This window comes from Ursus americanus, chromosome 12, assembly GCF_024610735.1.
Source record: "Ursus americanus isolate L20-20 chromosome 12, mUrsAme1.1.p, whole genome shotgun sequence".
In the NCBI taxonomy this organism is placed as follows: Eukaryota; Metazoa; Chordata; class Mammalia; order Carnivora; family Ursidae; genus Ursus; species Ursus americanus.
Genome location: NC_142138.1, coordinates 20,751,829 through 20,771,107, shown reverse-complemented (window position 1 = coordinate 20,771,107; position 19,279 = coordinate 20,751,829). Strand labels below are relative to the sequence as shown.

The following is a 19,279-nucleotide window of genomic DNA, read 5'->3' as shown; positions in this document are numbered from 1 at the left end:
GCGAGCCCCATGGTTTGGCAGGCATTGCCTGACTGGGATTTTTTTTTTAATAATAATTTTTTATTATGTAATGTTAGTCACCATACAATATATCCTTAGTTTTTGATGTAAAGTTCCATGATTCATTATTTGCATATAACACTCAGTGCACCATGCAATATGTGCCCTCCTTAATACCCATCACCGGCCTATCCCAATTCTCCACCCACCTCCCCTCCCCTCTGAAGCCCTCAGTTTGTTTCCCAGAGTCCATAGTCTCTCATGGTTCATTCCCCCTTCTGTTTACCCCCCCTTTCATTCTTCCCTTCCTTCTTCTACCGATCTTCCTGCTATTTCTTATGTTCCATAAATGAGTGAAACCGTATGATAATTGTCTTTCTCTGCTTGACTTATTTCACTTCGCATAATCTCCAGTCCCGTCCATGTTGCTGCAAATGTTGGGTAATCGTTCTTTCTGATGGCTGAGTAATATTCCGTTGTATATATGGACCACATCTTCTTAATCCAGTCGTCTGTTGAAGGGCATCTCAGCTCCTTCCATGATTTAGCTGTTGTGGACAATCCTGCTATGAACATTGGGGTGCATATGGCCCTTCTCTTCACTACGTCTGTATCTTGGGGTAAATACCCAGTCTGACTGGGATCTTGAACCTTTGCTACCCTGCTCAGATTTCTTCATTCTCTCCCACAGAGATCTCCAATCTGCTTGTGGCTACTAAGAAAGCCCAAGAGTGGCAGCCTGTCTACCCCATGAGCCAGCTGAGTTTTGACCGGATCCTCAAGAAAGATATTGTGCAGGTGAGTCTTTGCTAAGGTTCCTGGGTCCACCTTGGTCCTGCCTCTCCACAGCGAATAGTCTGAGGGTTTGGAAGAGTGAAGTCTGGGTTTGGGGAGATCCTATTGGAAAAAAAATAAGGAGCTTTCCTTTCATGGTTAAAGCTGTTCAGCCACCGCCCTGCCATTCTACCCAGCCTTGCCACTGTTCCGCAGAGAGTCTTTCTCTTTGAAGGGAAATGGATTCATCAGGCTTTGTGGGGTTATCTAGGGTTATAGGACCTTCTGTGTGGGTCTTATGTGAATAGAAGGAGTTGGTGAACTTGGTGGGAATGCTGACAGGGCAGCAAGAATCGGGTGTCCATGGGGGACTGCGCTGATGACCCGCATTAACCTACCGCATGCTGTGTGACAAAGCACTACTAAAGTTCAGTTCCTAGGCTTTCTGATGATGCTTCCAGAGGGAGCAAAGCTGGGGGGGCGGGTACAGAATGCAGTAAGGGAGCAGGAGACACACGATGTCAGCCTGCAGGAGAACTGTCTTGAGAAATAGATCCCTTGGACCAGTGTTCCAGCTTGAGAGGCCTTTTGCCCAGAGTCTGCAGCCGTAGGCAGGCCCAGTTTCTCTTGTAGCTGCCTTTGGGCCTTGGCTAGGGGTGTGAGGCCCAGAGCAAATCCCACTTTCTGTTCCATGCCCCCACCCTAGTCCCTGTCCACAGAGCCGCACACCAGGGAGGCTAAGGAGACAACATGCCAGCAGCCGTGGGGCATAGGAACCGTTGAGTGCCTGGGAGAGATTGCAACACTTGGAAGGTGTTGGAGAGTGAACTGTGGGCTCACATTTATTAGGGAGACTGGTGGAAGGTAGCAGGCAAGGGGTTGGTTTCCTAGTTGACTTTTTTAGGTTAATCCCTAAAATTGTTGGGTAGGGTTTTCAGGGAGTAGAAGCCCACCCCTACAACCACCTCTCACTTCCCTTTGGATACATTCTTCACTGAAGGCCAGTTTGTATTGTCCCTCTGGTGGGGTCAGAGCTGTGGCCAGAGATTAAAATCACCAGAGCAGCAGTGCCCTGGCCTTTTTTCTGTCTAAACTTGGCACTGTCCTTGGGCCCTTCTTTCCTTGCCCTCGAGCCTCTGGGCAGGTCCTAGCCATCCGCCGTGTGCCCAGTGCGCACCTAGCCCCCAGCGGCTGAGCCCACGCACGTGCCAGCCGGGATTGCTGCCCTTGGCAGGCCCACAGCTGGTGGAGGAGCCAGCTCTTGCCTCTTAAGCAGAGAGTCTCATGACTGAGACCTAAGTCCTAAGTAGGGAAACAGAGTGGGATGGGGGCCTGTCAGAGAGGACCGTGCTGCCTCGCCTTGGGAGGACAGGGATGGCTTCCTGGGGAAAGGGGCGTTCAAAGCAAGGTTCCAGACGGTGTGCAGCCAGCACCCAGCAAAGACAGAGGGAGTGGCTTGGAAGGAGGCTGATAGCAAACATGCAGGGGCCTCTGTGGGTTGCTGTGGAATCCTGCTGCCATGACTTGGCCACTGGAATAAGCAGCCCTTCTGGGGAAAAATAATTATTCTGAAAGCATATGGCTTTTACGGGATGCTCTGGGAACACCACTTCCCATAACCCTGATGAATCGCTTTGTGACAGATGTGGCTTTAATGAATAGTCCCAGGACCTTGCCAGAATATGGGAGACAGGACAGATGCATCGCCACTCTGCTATGACAGATGACAAATGGTGGCATTTGTGCAAATTAATATACCCAATTAACAATTGTATACGTTCCTATAGGGGGCAGGGCTGATTCCAAGGGAACCCATTTTCTGCATTTACAGAGAAGGTCCTGGGATAATAGAATAATAGCACCTCAACTTAAAGATTTCGTGAGATTAACACCAATAGCCTGAGAGTGCCTAAGTTTTATGAATTGCATTTTGATTTCCCAATATTAAGAATGTTTAAGTCAGAATTATTAAAGCTTGAACTGGAAGGGTTCTTAGAGACAGGTGATTATATGCAATGATTTCATTTAGTGCTCATTCCACTTATTTGGTGGTGTTATCCCTTTTCCTGTGTGAGGAAACTGAGGGCCTGCCCTTCCAGTCTCTGCCTCTGTCTTCACACCCCTTCCCCACTGTGGGATTGCTCCGGCAAATCCACATGTAAACGCGTCACAGGTCTTAAAGCTTAGCACGCATGCACGTATATACACACACACTGGGTAGATGGATGGGAGATGAACGAGTACCTGTCTGGAGGGCAACCAAACAGAACACATGAGCTCAGCAGATGGTTTCTGCCCACGATGTGCCAGGCTCTGGACCAAGAGCCTTTACTCTGACCTCTTCACTTGGTTCTAGAGTACCTTGGGAGGCGGGTGCTGTGGTTATCCCTGTTTACAGAAAGAACATCTCTGAGTTAACTGGCCAGCGGGCAGTTGAGCCAGCAGGAACAAGCCCCTCTCTTTGTGCCCCAGCCCTTAGTGGAGCCCCGCTGGGGTCCTCTCTGAGTCCGCTTTGGAGGCCAGGGCATGGGCCGATGTCTCTGGAGGCTGGTGGTGGTGCTGCCGGAAGTTTTATGATTGGTCAGGATTATATTTTAGCCACAGGTTGTTTCTGAACGTAGAAGGCAAGGAACCATTTGGGAATTAACTGTCTCCTGGGGCCCAGAGTGTGCCACATTTGTGTTTGGCTAAGTAGCTTTGTGTTTCTTTTGGAGGCCTGACCAGGACGAGGCCCCGGGAGGCTGTGAGCTGTGGAGGCTCTTTTGTCCTTGCCCCACCCCTTCGGGTATGGTACGTTCCCATTAGGGCCTCAGTGCCAGACTTAGGTATCACTGCAGCCCCAGAGAGAAGTCACTCCAACCTCCTGCTTCCTCCTTCAGGGCGAGCACCTCGGGAGAGGCACACGGACACACATCTACTCTGGTACCCTGGTGGATTACAAGGATGACGAAGGAACTGCGGAAGAAAAGAGAATAAAAGTGATCCTCAAAGTCTTAGACCCCAGCCACAGGGACATTTCTCTGGCAAGTGTCTTCCTCATAACCCCGTACCCTCTCCTCCCCCAGTTCTGGAGCCAGTGGAGCACAGTGAGCTAGGAAGAACCTTTGCCTTTGTTTTGGTCTGGTGGTTTTCAAATTTGTCATTTAGTCTGAATTCCTTTCTTCAAACACAGTCTTAGATAAAGCAGGTATGTAAAATAAGTGAAGGAAGATCGAAGACGAAGTGCATTGAGCAGCCTGTCCCCTCCCTGCCTCTCTCACTCTCCTCCCATAGAGGTCCTTGTGGTGGTTCTGAGGAGCCCCAGGACTCTAGCTGAATCTTCTCGAAGTCCCTGATGTAGTCCAGGGCTATCACTTTGCAGTTTAGAAAATTAAAGCCCAGGGGACTAAAAGGACTTATTCAAGACCCATACACTGTTAGAGAGTGATAAAGCCAAGTCTTGACAGAGATCTGATTTTTCATTTATTCTACTACAGTGCCAAACGTTGTTATTTCCTAAACTTTAAAGGAAGAGAAAGTGGTGGATATGAGTATCCGATAGGGGAAATTGTCACCTAGCCTCTACCGCCAGCCTGGCTCTGTATCCTGTTAGGTTTTCTAAACAGATTCCATATCCCAGCCAGATTGGCAATGCCCCTGGGCAATCAAGACCAGGGGAACAGTTTCAGGGCCTGGAATGATGACAGTGGTGAGTGTTCCTGGGACCCATTGACTTTCCTCTCAGTAGAGCTCCTTTGGCATCAGAGCCATGGAGTCTGACCCTTGATATTCCCTTGTCCTGTTCTCCCACAGGCCTTCTTTGAGGCAGCCAGCATGATGAGGCAGGTCTCCCACAAACACATCGTGTACCTCTATGGCGTCTGTGTCCGAGATGTGGAGAGTAAGTGTATTTGCTTTGGAAGGGGAGGTTGGCCTGGCTGGGGAGTGCGGTGCTGTGTTAACGATTTGGGGCCAGTGCCACCTTCACATTGCCTGGGCTTCTTGCCTTTGCTTGCAGTCGAGGAACTTGAGGTACTAAGCAGGTCTCGTGCTTAATAGTGGGCGTGGAATTAAGTCCCATTTGATTTTCACTCATTTCCTGACTGCTACTTGTTGCCAGCTCTGGCTGCAGAGTGTCCTGGACCCAGGAGAGTGGGGTGAGCAAGCTGAGAGAGTGGAAGGTGCTCTGGGCAGGGGCGGGAGCACTCTGGTATTTGCACCTCACAAGGATGTTGGCATCCTCCCAAGCCAAGTACCAGCTACTAAAGTGGGCTCCCCTCAGAGGATGAGGGAAAATACTGTCCCAGATGTATAGAAGGTTCCAGATGTGGCTACTTTTGTGCTTGTAGATATCATGGTGGAGGAGTTTGTGGAGGGGGGGCCCCTGGATCTCTTCATGCACCGGAAAAGTGATGTCCTCACCACACCATGGAAGTTCAAAGTTGCCAAGCAGCTGGCCAGTGCCCTGAGTTACTTGGTAAGTGTGTTCTGATGTCCATGGTGGTCTCCACCAGGAACCAGAATGCCCTGTAGGGGGTGGCAGGAAGGGGGTTTAGCCAGGCGGGCTGCAGGGGCCCGGGCTCTCTGGTTAAACACAGGTGTGCCTGGTGCTTGCTGAAAAAGGTCATTTGGGGCTGTTCGTGTGCTTGTGTATGAATTCTGTTTCGAGGGAAGTTGTATCACATCAGAGGACTGACTTCTGGAATGCACTGTAGGTAAGAGTGGAAATAGTGTGATACTTGTTGAATGAATGAGTGAAAGTGCTAGCGTCAGCAGCACTTCCCATGGCTCAGCGTTCAGGCGTTACGCAGGTTCTCATGAGTGTCGTTCTCACAAGCCCTACAGGGCCTGCTCCACCATTATCCCCAGGTCCCTAGTGAGGGAGCTGGGGCAAAAGGCCATGATATAATGTGTCTGAGGGACACAGATAACTGGAGCAGAGCTAGGCTGCCTGGCCATTACTGTCACTGGGGAATATAGAGGGGTGACGTGAGGGGCCGGGCTTGGAAACCGAGGGAGTGAGGGGAGGAGGGAAGACAGGCAGCCCCATGGGCAATTTGACTGATTTCACCCTTTTCACTCTACAGGAGGATAAAGACCTTGTCCACGGAAACGTGTGCACGAAAAATCTTCTCCTGGCCCGTGAGGGCATTGACAGCGAGTGCGGCCCGTTCATCAAGCTCAGTGACCCTGGCATCCCCATCACTGTGCTGTCCAGGCAAGGTGTGTCTCCCCTTCCCTCTCACCCCAGTTCCCCTCCCCACCCTTTACTCTTCCATCCTGCCTGCCTTCTCCCTAATTAGGGTCAGGCCAGCCGGGAGAAGGGGGCTAGGGCTCAGGTGTGTTTCCTTTTAAAAAGGACACTTTAGCAGACAGGCTTGGTGCCGCTGCTGTGCCCTGGGGGCAGGGGGGCGGTGTGGCTCTGAGGGACGGCCAGTCCCTGCCCTCAGGGAGCTAACTGAGCTGTCTAGCAGTGGGAGAAACACAACTCACCCAAGGCACCTCTTTGTTCAAGGTGCTGGGGTGGCACAGGGAGACTGTGGGGCCTGGAGGTGGTCCGAGGGGTGTCAGGAGGAGCTGGGTCTCCTTGTTCCTCAGCTGTAGATGGCGAGCAGTTTGGGGAGGCACCCGCATGATTGCTGTGGTCCTGCGTGCTTTGAATGTGGTTATCGTGAGCTGCAGCGCTCCGCAGGAAGGGACAGGCCTAGGAGCTGAGACGCCGAAACCAGCGCTGCCCGGCGCGCTCTGCCTCTTAGCCTCGTATGCCATGTGTGGGACATCAGCACGCCCACGGGCCTGGAGCCCTGGCCTGTGCTGGCTGGCGGTTTCCAGCACTAGGCACAGCGCTCGGCACTTAGACTTTTGCTCTGTAATTCAAAGAATGGGCTGAGTGTGGAAGGGAACAGGGTGAAGACAAGCCTTACAAATAAGACCTAGAATATCCATGCTTCAGAGGGGGAATGGGAAGCATCCGTAGTGCCCGTGCAGTGCTTTTCACCCACCCAGCTTCCCAGTCTGTGCAGCTTCAGTCCTGAATCTCTCAAGGGTCCTGTCCTCAGCCAGCCTCTGAGACACAGACACAGGAGACTCCAGAGCAAGTGAAGAGGCCAGTAAGATGCTTGTGCATTCAGAGAGAGAGCGGCATCATCTAGCTGGGGACAGAGAGCACAAGACTTGGGGAGGCGGGGGCGAGGGGGGGGAGTGTTCTTGGGGCCTTGGAGGTCAGCGAGGTGAGCTTGACTGGGAACGCCCAGCTCAGGAATGGCCCGCCTGCCTCTCTTCCCAGTAGGAGCCAGGAGGCTGCAGCATTTGTTAAGGGGCATTTCCCTGGATACAGCGGGGGTGTCTGTTCAGATCACGAATCTTGGAAAGAAGCCCCAACAGGGCTGCAGAAGTAGCCAGGGGCGAGCGGTGTGGGAGCAGCTCACCTTAGTCTTCTTCCCTTGTCCTCTCCCACACAAAGCAAGTGCAGCATCCCTGGTGCAGAGTGCAGGAGATTAGTGTGGGCCTCTGGGCCTTGCTTCCTGTCTTTTCTTTCTGAAGCCTTTGTTCTACTTTCCCGGGGTGTTGGCCTCTACCCTGGGGTGATTCGCTCTGAGACCAGAGCTTCAGAAGATTGGCCCTGCATGACCCTCCTGGGGGCATGTGACAAACAGACTTATCTGCTGGCCCTAAGACTGATGCATCCTAAGTGCCAGGGGTGAGGGGCCTGGAAGATGGCACCTTTCACAAGCTCCCCACAGGATCAACGTAGCCACGGTCCATGTTTGGAAAACACTGCTTAAAATAGTTTCTACGTTAGTTCACAGTTCCCGCGGCAGTGACAGTGATTTACTCCCCAGGCGATTCCAGAAACTGATCTGGAAACCTCTCCCATCTTTTTCCAGAGTGCATAGAACGAATCCCATGGATTGCTCCAGAGTGTGTTGAAGACTCCAAGAACCTGAGTGTGGCTGCTGACAAATGGAGCTTTGGAACCACACTCTGGGAAATCTGCTACAATGGCGAGATCCCTCTGAAAGACAAGACCCTGATTGAGGTGAGTGTTGCCGTCCAGGGTGCAAGCCGAGTGAGGACTGCTTGAGCGCTCATGGACGTCTTGGGAGCTGTCAGGAAGCCTCATATCGTGGGAAGAGGTGGATGTCTATTTGAATCTCCTCCACAGGCTTACTGGCTGTGTGACCTCAAAAGTGTCACTAAACTTCCCTGAGCCTCAGTTTCATCATCTGTAAAATGGGGATAAATAATACCCACTTTGCAGGGTTGTTGTGAAGATTAATGATGCATGTAGAGTGCCAGGTACACGATATGTGCTAGTAGAACGTTATAATATTATTTAGCTCAGATTTTAAGTGCCCATTAGTCAGCAAGATTAACACATATTTGTTGAGTTTATCTTAGATATAGATACATAGGCTGAATTTCTTCATATCATGAGTCCTCCCTAGGCAGTTAAATATGTCTTACAATTTTACAAATTTAATGTAAGAGTTTCATTAAGTTCATATTTACTTAACTAATTTTATATTTGGCATTTAGGTGGTTTTTAAATTTGTGATGTTCTATCTAATTCTGCAGGGAGTATCTTTGAACATAAATCTTTGTTTATATCTGACTTATTTCTGAGTCATTCGATAGTTGGAATTAATGAGTCAAAGGATTTGAAGAATCTGAAGGTTTTTATACTTACTGCCAAGTTGTATTCCAGGAAGGTTGCATGACTTCCCTGGAAGGTGGCTTGTTCAGAACTGGGGTATACTGCCCATCTTCCTTGAATGTGGGTTTTTGTGTGGGGACTAAGATTTCCCCAAGCCACAGTGAGGCAACAGTAACACACATGTTTATGAAATCTACCTTGTAGCACAGCTGTTGGGAATTAGGGATGGTAACTGGGGCTAAAAGGTTAGTGACTGGTTCCCTTGGTTTCTTCCCTGTGGTTTTCTTCTTTACAGAAAGAGAGATTCTACGAAAGCCGGTGCCGGCCAGTGACACCATCTTGTAAGGAGCTGGCTGACCTTATGACCCGCTGCATGAACTATGACCCCAACCAGAGACCTTTCTTCCGAGCCATCATGAGAGACATCAATAAACTGGAAGAGCAGAGTAAGACAGTCTTTTGCTCCATAGCTGAGAACAGCCAGTGCCCAGGGGAGCAGGAGAATAATGAGGGGCCCACGAATGGCGGTCACTCCTTTTTGATGTGGTTTCTTTTTTCCTCTGTTAGATCCAGACATTGTTTCTGAAAAAAAGCCGGCAACCGAAGTGGATCCCACGCATTTTGAAAAGCGGTTCTTGAAGAGGATCCGTGACTTGGGAGAGGCAAGTTAGGCTGGAGTGCCCCGCTGACCGTGTCGCCTCTCTCTGCATCCAAAGCTGCTGTCCGTTCTCTGTCGTTTCGGGCCAAAGTTTATGCAAGAAAGCATCTCCCCGCACTTCCTCTGGGCCAGTTGAATCCCAAGGGATTCTCCATTTGACACGGATAACAGCGCACATATATGTGCCTGTCCAGGGGCTGGATATGCACACAGGACGTTGGTCTGCTCCCTCCAGACTTGACTTTTCTCTGAGGGATGGAACAGAATGGAAAGGGAGAGATCTGGGGGAATAGGTATAGATGTGGTTGAAACAGAAAAATCCCTGTCTCGGACTTTCCTGGCTATCTGTATCCTGCGAGGCTGCTTGAATGAGGGATTATTTACTACACAGGCCAGCTAGGGTGTCAGCTTTGCCCTTGGATCTCAAATGGGAGTTTCCGAACAGCTAATGTGACCAGAAAATCCACTGTGATTTGCATCTTTGTACAGATTTTCTGTAGTTCAGTTAAATGAACATAGAGTCCGTCCCACACTGAGTATCTCCTGTGGGCTGCAGCTGTGTGCTGGCACTTTCCAGGCAGTGTGCTTTGTTCCTCAGTCCATCCTGAGAGGCCGCTGCTGTGCACACGGAGCGCTCTGGAGCCAGCTCAGAAGACTGCGTGACTGGGCCCACATCTCTGTCCAGTGGCTTGGTCGGGACCTGATCCCACGTCTAAACACGCTTCATACAGTGCTCTTTTCAGCTGCATTGTGGTGCCCTTCAGCCTGGGCCCACAGCTGTCAGAGAACACCACAGTTGTCCTGCAGGGCCAGAAGCCACTTTCATTTCCTTTTGGGTTTCATTTGCATGGAAAGTGGGATTGGTGTGTTATTTCACCAGCCCCTGATACCTGCTTGTCTTAACCCAGTCATGGAGGGGATGGCATGTGAGACCAAGAGAGGAAGGGACCGGGTAGGAGCTTGCTGCGTGTAAGGTCAGGCTGTGCTGCTCGCCCCTGGCCTTCGTGGGAGCAGCACAAGGAGCAAGCCTCATGTAAGTGTTCCTGCTGGCCCCGCGTGGGGCTCTTCTCATGAAGCACATGGATCTTTCCTTCTAGGGCCACTTCGGGAAGGTCGAGCTCTGCAGGTATGACCCTGAGGGGGACAATACTGGGGAGCAGGTGGCAGTCAAATCCCTGAAGCCCGAGAGTGGAGGTAACCACATAGCTGATCTGAAGAAGGAAATTGAAATCCTAAGGAACCTCTATCATGAGAACATTGTGAAGTACAAAGGCATCTGTACCGAAGATGGTATGTTGGGCACAGTGGAGTTGGTTTGAAAGCGAAGGGACTGTCTGGGGTTAAAAGGCCAAAACCGAGCAGGCAGAGTCCTTGGCCTTATCTGGGCCCCCTGGACATGCTCGCTGGTGGTTTGCAGGAGCTCTGGGGCTTCACTGTTGTACGCACGGTCATGTCCCTCGGTGCAGAGCTCCCGGAGAAGCCACCGCTGCCAGGGATGATCTCAGCGTTCTCTCCCAGTACTGGAGACTGGACTTCACTCATCCCGATATTCATACTTAGGCCCTATGAAACTGGCACCCATTGTCTGCTTTTCCTATTCTGATCCAGTCCTAGCCGGATCTTTCATTTTCTAGTTGTCTAAATCAAGGCAAGCAGTATATACTAATAAGTATGTCTTTTTTTTACAAGCCAATATAATACATATTATATTCTAAAATTGGTAATGCAATGATGTGGCTCATAAATTTTAAAGGTTTTTTTTTTTTTGAAGATTTTATTTATTCATTCGACAGAGACAGCGAGAGAGGGAACACAGGCAGGGGGAGTGGGAGAGGAAGAGCAGGTTCCCAGCGGAAGAGCCTGATGTGGGGCTCCATCCCAGAACCCTGGGATCACGCCCTGAGCCGAAGGCAGACGCTTAACAACTGAGCCACCCAGGTACCCCAGTGGCTCATAAATTTTAAAAATCAGTCATTGGCAGTGGTTTGCAGAGCACTCTGTTAGCTCAGTGGGTGCTGATGACTGGGCTGTGTTATGTACACGAGTGTAACTATCTCTGTTCATTGCTGAGGATCCCAAAATTCTGGAGCTATAGAGGTTCAGTAGCTTGCCTGGGATTCAGGGGTGACCCTGAAATCAGCTCAGGACCTGCGTCTCCAGATCCTACACCCCCCCTCTACTCTCCCACAGTTCCTTCATCTGGCGACCTTGTCCTGATGGGTGTTTTTTTTCTAAACAGGAGGAAATGGTATTAAGCTCATCATGGAATTTCTGCCTTCAGGAAGCCTTAAGGAATATCTTCCAAAGAATAAGAACAAAATTAACCTCAAACAGCAGTTAAAATATGCCGTTCAGATTTGTAAGGTAAAAAGAAAGAAAAAAAAAAACACGTTAAAGATGAAAAAATCAGGCCCTCTGTCCTGGGTAGTTTGGGTGGTAATTAGACCGCAAGTGGGAAGCTTTCTAGTAATTGTACCTGGGTCCATTTTGCTCTGCACGATTTGGATGAAAATTAGCCAGTACGGAGAAGGCTGATTTGTTCATATGGCTGATTTAATGTGCATTTCTTTTAGTTGGGTTGGTCTTACTATTGCATTAAAAACAAAACAAAAAGAGTGATAGGTAAATGAAGTGACATTGGTGCTTTTTTGTGAAGCAGTGATGGATACAAAATGGAACCTGAACCAACCTGTAGCAAATGCACTCTCCCTTCACCTCTCTCCCTCAGGGGATGGACTATTTGGGTTCTCGTCAGTATGTTCACCGGGACTTGGCAGCAAGAAACGTCCTCGTTGAGAGTGAGCACCAAGTGAAAATTGGAGACTTTGGTTTGACCAAAGCCATTGAAACTGACAAGGAGTATTACACAGTCAAGGATGATCGGGACAGCCCTGTGTTTTGGTAACAGAATCTAATGTTATGTTAATGTCTTTTATTCTTTCTGCCAGAGTCAAGGTTAGAAAGAACTTAGTACATTTGGAATTGATTGATCTCTGCCTTCAAGAAACACCTTTTAGGCTGTTTCACTGAAAGCAGCCCACACAGAAATGCCTGACGTTCATATGACACCGTCTTCCAGGGAGTGGAGGACGCTAACCACTGGTGGCTGAGCATTTCCAGCTTCCCAAGAGAGGGCATTCATCTGACATAGTGCTTAAAACCATTAGTAGTTGCAGTGGTCACGTCCACGCACAGGACGCCTAGAGGGCAGGTAGCAGGAACGGGTGGGAACGCGGTGAGGAAGTAGGCACTGGCATATTCAGGGCGATCCCAGACAGAGCAGAGCGGAGCACGGTTCACAGGGGGTCATCGGAGTGTCTTGGTCAGAAGGCTGCACCCTGACTCTGAACCCTTGCAGCTTGCAACGCCATCCAGGGGAGAAGCTCTTCAAGCCTCTACTCCACTGCTCGCATAGAACAAATCAGCACCTCCGAGGTGCATCCCGCATAGACAAACCTAGATCTCTCCCACCCATGGAGCCTAAGCCTTCATTCACTCATAAATATGTATCGGGGCCCTACTTTGTGCTGGGTACTAGAGATCTGTGGTGAACAAGCAGACCGAGTTTAGAATTTAATGGATTGGGCAGCCAAATTTCATGGTGGTATAGCATAGAATGGTTCAGGTTTGGTTTTCTGGAAGTCCTGTTAAGACTTTAAGAGCTCCATGGGGGTTTGTAAGGATGGTAGAAGGCGGCATGCGTGATTAGCAAGAATGAGACGAGAGCAGTGAATGTCACGGGACCTGAATCTGAATCAGCTCAGTGTTGCCGGATCACGAAGTGGGAGGTCTCAAGGACTTGGTGGAGCACTGGAAGCCAAGTCACAGAGCTGGCACTCCACCTTCGAGCTTTGGGATATATCACTGGAGGGTTTAAGAATGGCAGCTTTTGCTTTAAAAAGATCACTGTGGTTGGGAGGGTAGCAAGATTGGAGCCAAGGGAGTCTGATTCAACCAGAGCCAGTGAGGGTGTGAACTAGGACAGTGACGGTGGGGCTTAAGAGAAGTGAGTAGGTTTGAGAAGTATTTAGGAAATTGGATATGGGGGTGCCCCCATTTCTGGCTTGGGCAATTGGGTGTGTCATCCGCTGGAACAGCTGACCTTGGAAGAAGGCTGCACGGTGAGGTCACTGCTGATTAATTTTGAACTTGCAGAGAACACCTGGGGTGTGTCATCCTATGCCGCCTCCACATGGACGGCACGTGCTCCGTGGAACGAAGAGCACAAATTGTCTACTATTTTAAAGTGGACGTGTGTGTGCTACAGAGATCCCGTGACGGTACTGTTGTTCATGTCAGATGTATGCTTCCTAGGAGGTGTGATTAAACACTGAGAAAAGCCAAAGAAGGGATTTTCCGGAGTTACTCTGTAATGTGTTGGAATATCCTTCCCAGGAAATGAAGTTTCATGGTCTTCTCTCTTTCAGGTATGCTCCCGAATGTTTAATTCAGTGTAAATTTTATATCGCCTCTGACGTCTGGTCGTTTGGAGTGACTCTGCACGAGCTGCTTACTTACTGTGACTCCGATTACAGCCCCATGGCGGTAAGTCTTCCATGTCCCTTCATCCGAACCTAGCACCCACTGAAAATGTGTAAATTTTGTTAAGTGGAATCCAGTTAGTGTGTTACAATGGAAAGTGTCACTTTTCCATTTAACGTGGTTTGTCACTTGACACTTATTTGTGGCTTTCTCAAGTCCTCAAGGAGCCCAAGTTCTAGAAAATGATGCTGACTTTAAGGGCCTGACCTGTGTGAGGAGCCCAGGGATAGTTCCCTGGGAGAATGGGGAGCGGTGGGGAGGGCCTTATTTGAGCCTCAGGTATCCATAAATGAGGTCATTTTCACTGAGGCTCTTCAGCCAGGGGAGGGGCAGTTGGTGGAGTCAGAGACTACAGACTAATCATTGAGAGCTAATCAAGATTTTGGGCTTTCTTTTAAAATTACTAAGGAGAGGGACACCTGGGTGGCTCAGTCGGTTAAGTGTCTGCCTTCGGCTCAGGTCGTGATCCCAGGGTCCTGGGATCCAGCCCCACATTGGGTTCCCTGTTCAGTGGGCAGTCTGCTTCTCCCTCTCCCTCTGTCAAATAAATAAAATCTTTACGAAAAATAAGGGGAAAAGCCTTTTTATTATTTTAATTTCCAGTTAATCCTAGAAATTTTACCTTAAATACATGCTAAAATATTTGGTTTGATTTTACATAGTTGTTCCTGAAAATGATAGGCCCAACTCATGGCCAGATGACAGTCACAAGACTTGTGAATACATTAAAAGAAGGAAAACGTTTGCCTTGTCCACTTCACTGTCCAGATGAGGTATTTGTGGGCCATTTTACAGTAATAAACTCAATTTGTTTTGTTTTCATCCAGCAAGGGTTTGGGTGGAGGGGTGGGAAAAGTCGTTTTTAAAGTAATTTTCTGAAGCTGAATTTCAAGTCAGACATCTGAAAAACTACCTTTGGGGCAGATGACAGCCACAAGTTAACGTTTAAAGTAAGGATTCCCTCCAAAAGTAGGCTCACCTCAGTGAGCACCCTAAAGGAACACACTCTGGTGTAGCCCAATTGTGACAAGTACATAGAGTTGACCCTTGACCTACACGGGATTAGGGGTGCTGACCTCACACAGTTGAAAATCTGAAGGTGACTTTTGATTACCCAAAACTTAAGTCTACTGTTGCCCAGGAGCCTTACTGATAACAATTACAAGAGAAAAAAAATGGTAAGAGAAAATACATTTATATCATATTTATTGAAAAAACTATAACTGGAACTGGACAGCTCAAATCCGTGTTGTTCGCGGGTCAGCTGTAATTGCATTTTAGTCAACAGCATTTATGACATTTATTCAGTTTTCTGTATTCTAAAGTGATTTGAGGCTTGAAGACCAACCAGTGAGGAAATTTAGAGTCTACACTGAGATGTAAGACCTGCATTTTTTGGAAGGTCGATTCATGAGCTTCTCAAGACAGTTCATCAATAACACTTGAGTAAAAGTCCATTTCCAAGAATTTTTTTAACTTGATTTTTTTCCCCCTCCTTATAGGTTTATCAACTTATGAGAAAATGCTGGGAATTCCAACCATCCAATCGGACAACTTTTCAGAACCTTATTGAAGGATTTGAAGCACTTTTAAAATAAGCATGAATAACATTTAAACTCCTGTGTATCAAGTCCTCCTTCCCCAACCAATACCCAAGCCATTTAAAATTTTTAAGGGAAGAAATTTGTATTTGGGTATGTAAAAGGCACACTGTGGTGCTTATCAAATACTTCCCTCTTGAAATTTGGCACCTGTAACATAATGACAACCAAAACAGTAGAAAGCACTTAAGCACTCCTCCTTTTGGAAAGAATGGGAAGCACCATTCTGTTTGGCTAGTGTAATGTCCCAGTTGCATACCAGAAAACAAGAGGAGCCAACAGAAGCCCTTGGTCCCAGCTGCCCGTTGATGCGAAATGCTTTCCTGGCAGATAGAGATTGAGGGACTTAGCCAATACTCTAACATGGCCTCAATCTCTCTACAGCGATAGACCAAGCATTCTTGAAATATTAGATACCAGTTAGTAGACTATTGTTTCTATACAAAAATGAGTGTATTCCTGTCACCAGTAGGACTTAAACTTTGTTTCTTCAGTGGCTTTGCTCCTGTCCCCCTGGGTGACCAGCAATACTGATTTTTGAGAAAACTGGTCCGAGCCAGGGGGACAGCTATGGAATAGATACTCTGCTGCATGTTTATTCTTGAGAACCAAGCCTGTGCCCCTGCTTTCCTAAACAAACAAACAGTACTCAGAATGGACTCCAAGACCTGGGATACTAGCATACGTGCTTTTCAGAAATGTTACTGTATACCCTTTTCTAACTAACTCTACCACTTTGGGGCAAGCTGTTGCAACATTGGTTTTGGATGCTGTGTGCAACCAGTCAGTGTTTTCATACTTAACCATCCATCTGCAAGAGTTCAGGACCTACTAGATAGTTTTCAGTTTGCTTGGAGGTAGCTGGGTAATCAAAAATGTCTAATCTCTGATTCAATGTGAACCATAAGAACTTGATGACCAAGAGAAGTCTAAAAAACTTTTTGTTAACGCTGTCTAGCATTTTGTTTGGTATATCATTACTTTTCACCTTTTGAGCCTGAAAAAGAAAGAGTTCTGGATTGATTCAATGGCAACAATAAACTTTTTGCCATTTAAATTTATTCAATAACCCTACATCACCAAGGTCTCTGTGTCAAACCTGTGGCCACTCTATATGCACTTTGTTTACTCTTTATACAAATAAATATACTAGAGACTTCACATGCATATGCCTTTTAATATTAAGATTTCATTGTCAAAGCATTCAAACAATTTGTTTACATAGAAAAATAACAGTGTAGACTTTGCAGGGGGTGGGGAGTTTGGTAATGGTCCTTTATTACAGACACTACTTGATTTGTACTTATCTGTTCTATCCAATGTTAGGGCAGAGCCCCATGTACTATCATCCAAAAGAGCTTAGTTCTTTCAACCTCTTCCTGCTTTCACTTTGCAGCTCTGTATTATCAGAGAGGTGTGACTAAGCATTGAAGATGCTTAATGCAATAGGAAATGGGAAGGAGAAGCACAGAACATGGAGAAACCATTATTCATCTGCTGAGTCATAACTGAGTGATGCCAGTCCTTAGTAATTAACTGTCTAGCTGGCATTTTCAAATAGAATAATATATGAAACCAATTTCTTTACAAACCATAGAATAGGGTACCTTATATCATAGTCAAAAATAGGTCTCCCAAATTATTTAATCTGATTTCAAAAAGACTAGGATCCTAGAGACTCATAACAAGGAACAAACCTGGAAATTTCTAGATGGTTTCTCGTATGTTTATACCAAAGTCTTTAGGAAATGGTGATATCAGAAGTTATATGCAATAAACAATTCTTGCTGAAGTAAATTGAGTTAAATAGCTGATAATTTTTCAGCCTAACACTACAAAAGAATAAGAGAAAGCAGAAAGTGAGGTATAACTTACTAGCTCAAAACTGTTCCTCCACAGTGCTCCTTCAGAAAGAGCAGCATTGACTCTTTATACTGTGGAAATAAGGGCATTTGAGGATCAAAATAGGCCTTGTTCTAGCAATTAGATCATCACTAGTTTTTGCCATGAAATCAGAAACCTACATTGCTTGCCACTTACAAGTCTGTTGCAGAAGTTAAAGGATTAGGGACTTAGTGCCATTAGACCAGGGGTCAGCACACTTTCCCCCATATAGGCCCAGACAATACATATTTTGCAGACCATATGGTCTCTGTCACAGCTACTCTGCATTGCCACCATAGCACAGAAGTAGCCCTAGACAGTATGTAAATGATGAGCGTGTTTGTGTTCCAATAAAATTTTATATATGGACACCAAAATTTGAATTTTCTAGAACTTAATTCAAATCTGGTCTACTTCATTTAAAAATGTAAACCTCATTCTTAGCTTGCAGACAATATAAAAACAGGTGGAGGACTGAACTTGACCCCAGGGTGTAGTCCGCCAACCCCTGAAATTATTTCGCCAAAGCTATTTTTTTTTTTTTAAATAGCTTGTTTTTCACGAAAGGTATAAGATTAAAGCATCTGTAGTTGTGTAGAACTTGGACATCACTTATCACTCTGGGTTTTATAGTGCAGGCCTGATGTGGGGGTAATTATTTAGTTTGCATGTAGAACATCTTTATAACATTACCACCACTGCATTTTGTAGTTGCACTCTTACAGTTCTAGGAAAAGTTCTAAAAATCTATAAATGAGATAACTTCTAGGGAAAGTAGATTGAAATGTACATTGGCATATTAGAAACTCATTCTTCTAAGGCTCAGGAAACAAGACCGTTTCCCATTTATTGCTTCATACTTGTATATATGGTGTCAAAATTATTCCCCGTCCTAAACAAGGAATATTGGAACATTGTTAGTTTCTCCAGTGGACTAATAAGTTAATACCAATTAAGATGCATCTAATTCTAATGGAAAAGGTCCTCCGTTGTCTTATTGCTACTTATTTTTTATTTGGCAATTCTGCTTGCTGCACAATACAGTTCCTTCTGGGAAATTAGAAACCCGTATTTAAAGGATATGGCTAGTCTGAATGTAGTTAAGGCAGCGATGAACAGCGGAGATACTGCAAAAAACCTTACGAGGTTATGAGGAGAGAACTTAACTCAATATACGCGCTTCTTTTTTAAGTAGGTTTCCATGTAATATGCTCCTGTCCCCTGAGAATGCTGATCAACCAATTCCACAGAACCACCTTCTGGGGCAGAGATGAGATATGATGAGCCTCGCTTTTCATTTCTTAAAGAGGATACCTATGAGAAAAAGCACAATGCTAATATCTAAATTAAAAATTGGTTTATTCATTAAAGATTTTTATAAGAAAAGCAATTCTTCTGATTTGGTCTAAAAACAATACAGGATAAAATTTCTATATCAAAATCACTTTTGATATAGAACCTTCAAAAAAATACAAACCAGCCTCTGAGTGCCCTCTCTCCTCCACCCCCAATATTTGGGGGAAAGGAAAAAAAGCAATTGCATTGCTTTTGCTGTCCCCACCTAGTTAAACCCCACTGAGTCAGAATACCTGTACTAGATGTCCGTATTCCTCTGAGAAAGGTGAGTGGCTAAGAAGTTGAACTGCATATCAAATTAGATGATGGGTCTGTCTAGCAACAAAAGAAGTGGCAACACACTAGCAGGTGTAAAAACACAAATGGTTCCAGACCCAAGGGGAACACAGGTGTGCACAGGGAATTCAAGACCATTTCCAGAGCTCAGAGGAAGATGGCAGAATAGGAAGATCCGGAGCTTACCTCATCCCATAGAGGCAACAATATCTATGCAACTAATTCTGGAGATGACCTGAAGACTGACAGATCTTCCAAAGCGAATAACACAGAGAAGGCTACACTGAAAAGGGTAGGAGGAGCAGAAATGCAATATGGAACCAAACCCCAGCACAACTACCCACAAACAGGAAGGACATCATAAGCACAGAGGAGCAAAAGGATCAGCCCACACTGAACACCCCCAGACCTCAGGACCTGCACTGGGAAGGTGAGTATCCATAAGCCTGGCTTTCAAAATCAGCAAGGCTTACCTCCAGGAGAGCTGGAGGGCTGTAAGAAACTAAGTCTCCACCCTTAAAGAGCCAACAAGCTAAATAACAGCCCAAGACA

At 46.8% G+C, this 19,279-nt stretch overlaps 2 protein-coding genes across 3 annotated transcripts in view; one reads left to right on the top strand and one right to left on the bottom strand.

Moving 5' to 3' along the window:
* Positions 1–16,372, top strand: part of JAK1 (Janus kinase 1) — a 126,159-nt gene extending 109,787 nt beyond the window's left edge. Inside the window, 15 exon segments of the mRNA XM_045802148.2 lie at positions 692–798; positions 3,654–3,797; positions 4,567–4,654; positions 5,103–5,230; positions 5,841–5,976; positions 7,641–7,792; positions 8,706–8,856; positions 8,978–9,072; positions 10,166–10,358; positions 11,308–11,432; positions 11,797–11,969; positions 13,496–13,613; positions 14,273–14,383; positions 15,113–15,205; positions 15,208–16,372. Of these exon segments, the coding sequence (XP_045658104.2) occupies positions 692–798; positions 3,654–3,797; positions 4,567–4,654; positions 5,103–5,230; positions 5,841–5,976; positions 7,641–7,792; positions 8,706–8,856; positions 8,978–9,072; positions 10,166–10,358; positions 11,308–11,432; positions 11,797–11,969; positions 13,496–13,613; positions 14,273–14,383; positions 15,113–15,205; positions 15,208–15,225 (1,832 nt within the window). The 3' untranslated portion in view covers positions 15,226–16,372.
* Positions 13,495–19,279, bottom strand: part of RAVER2 (ribonucleoprotein, PTB binding 2) — a 94,155-nt gene continuing 88,370 nt past the window's right edge. For both annotated transcript variants that reach the window (XM_087865966.1, XM_045802149.2), the window contains exon 12: positions 13,495–18,409. In XM_087865966.1, the coding sequence (XP_087722092.1) occupies positions 18,263–18,409 (147 nt within the window). In that variant the 3' untranslated portion in view covers positions 13,495–18,262. The remainder of the gene's footprint in view (positions 18,410–19,279) is intronic.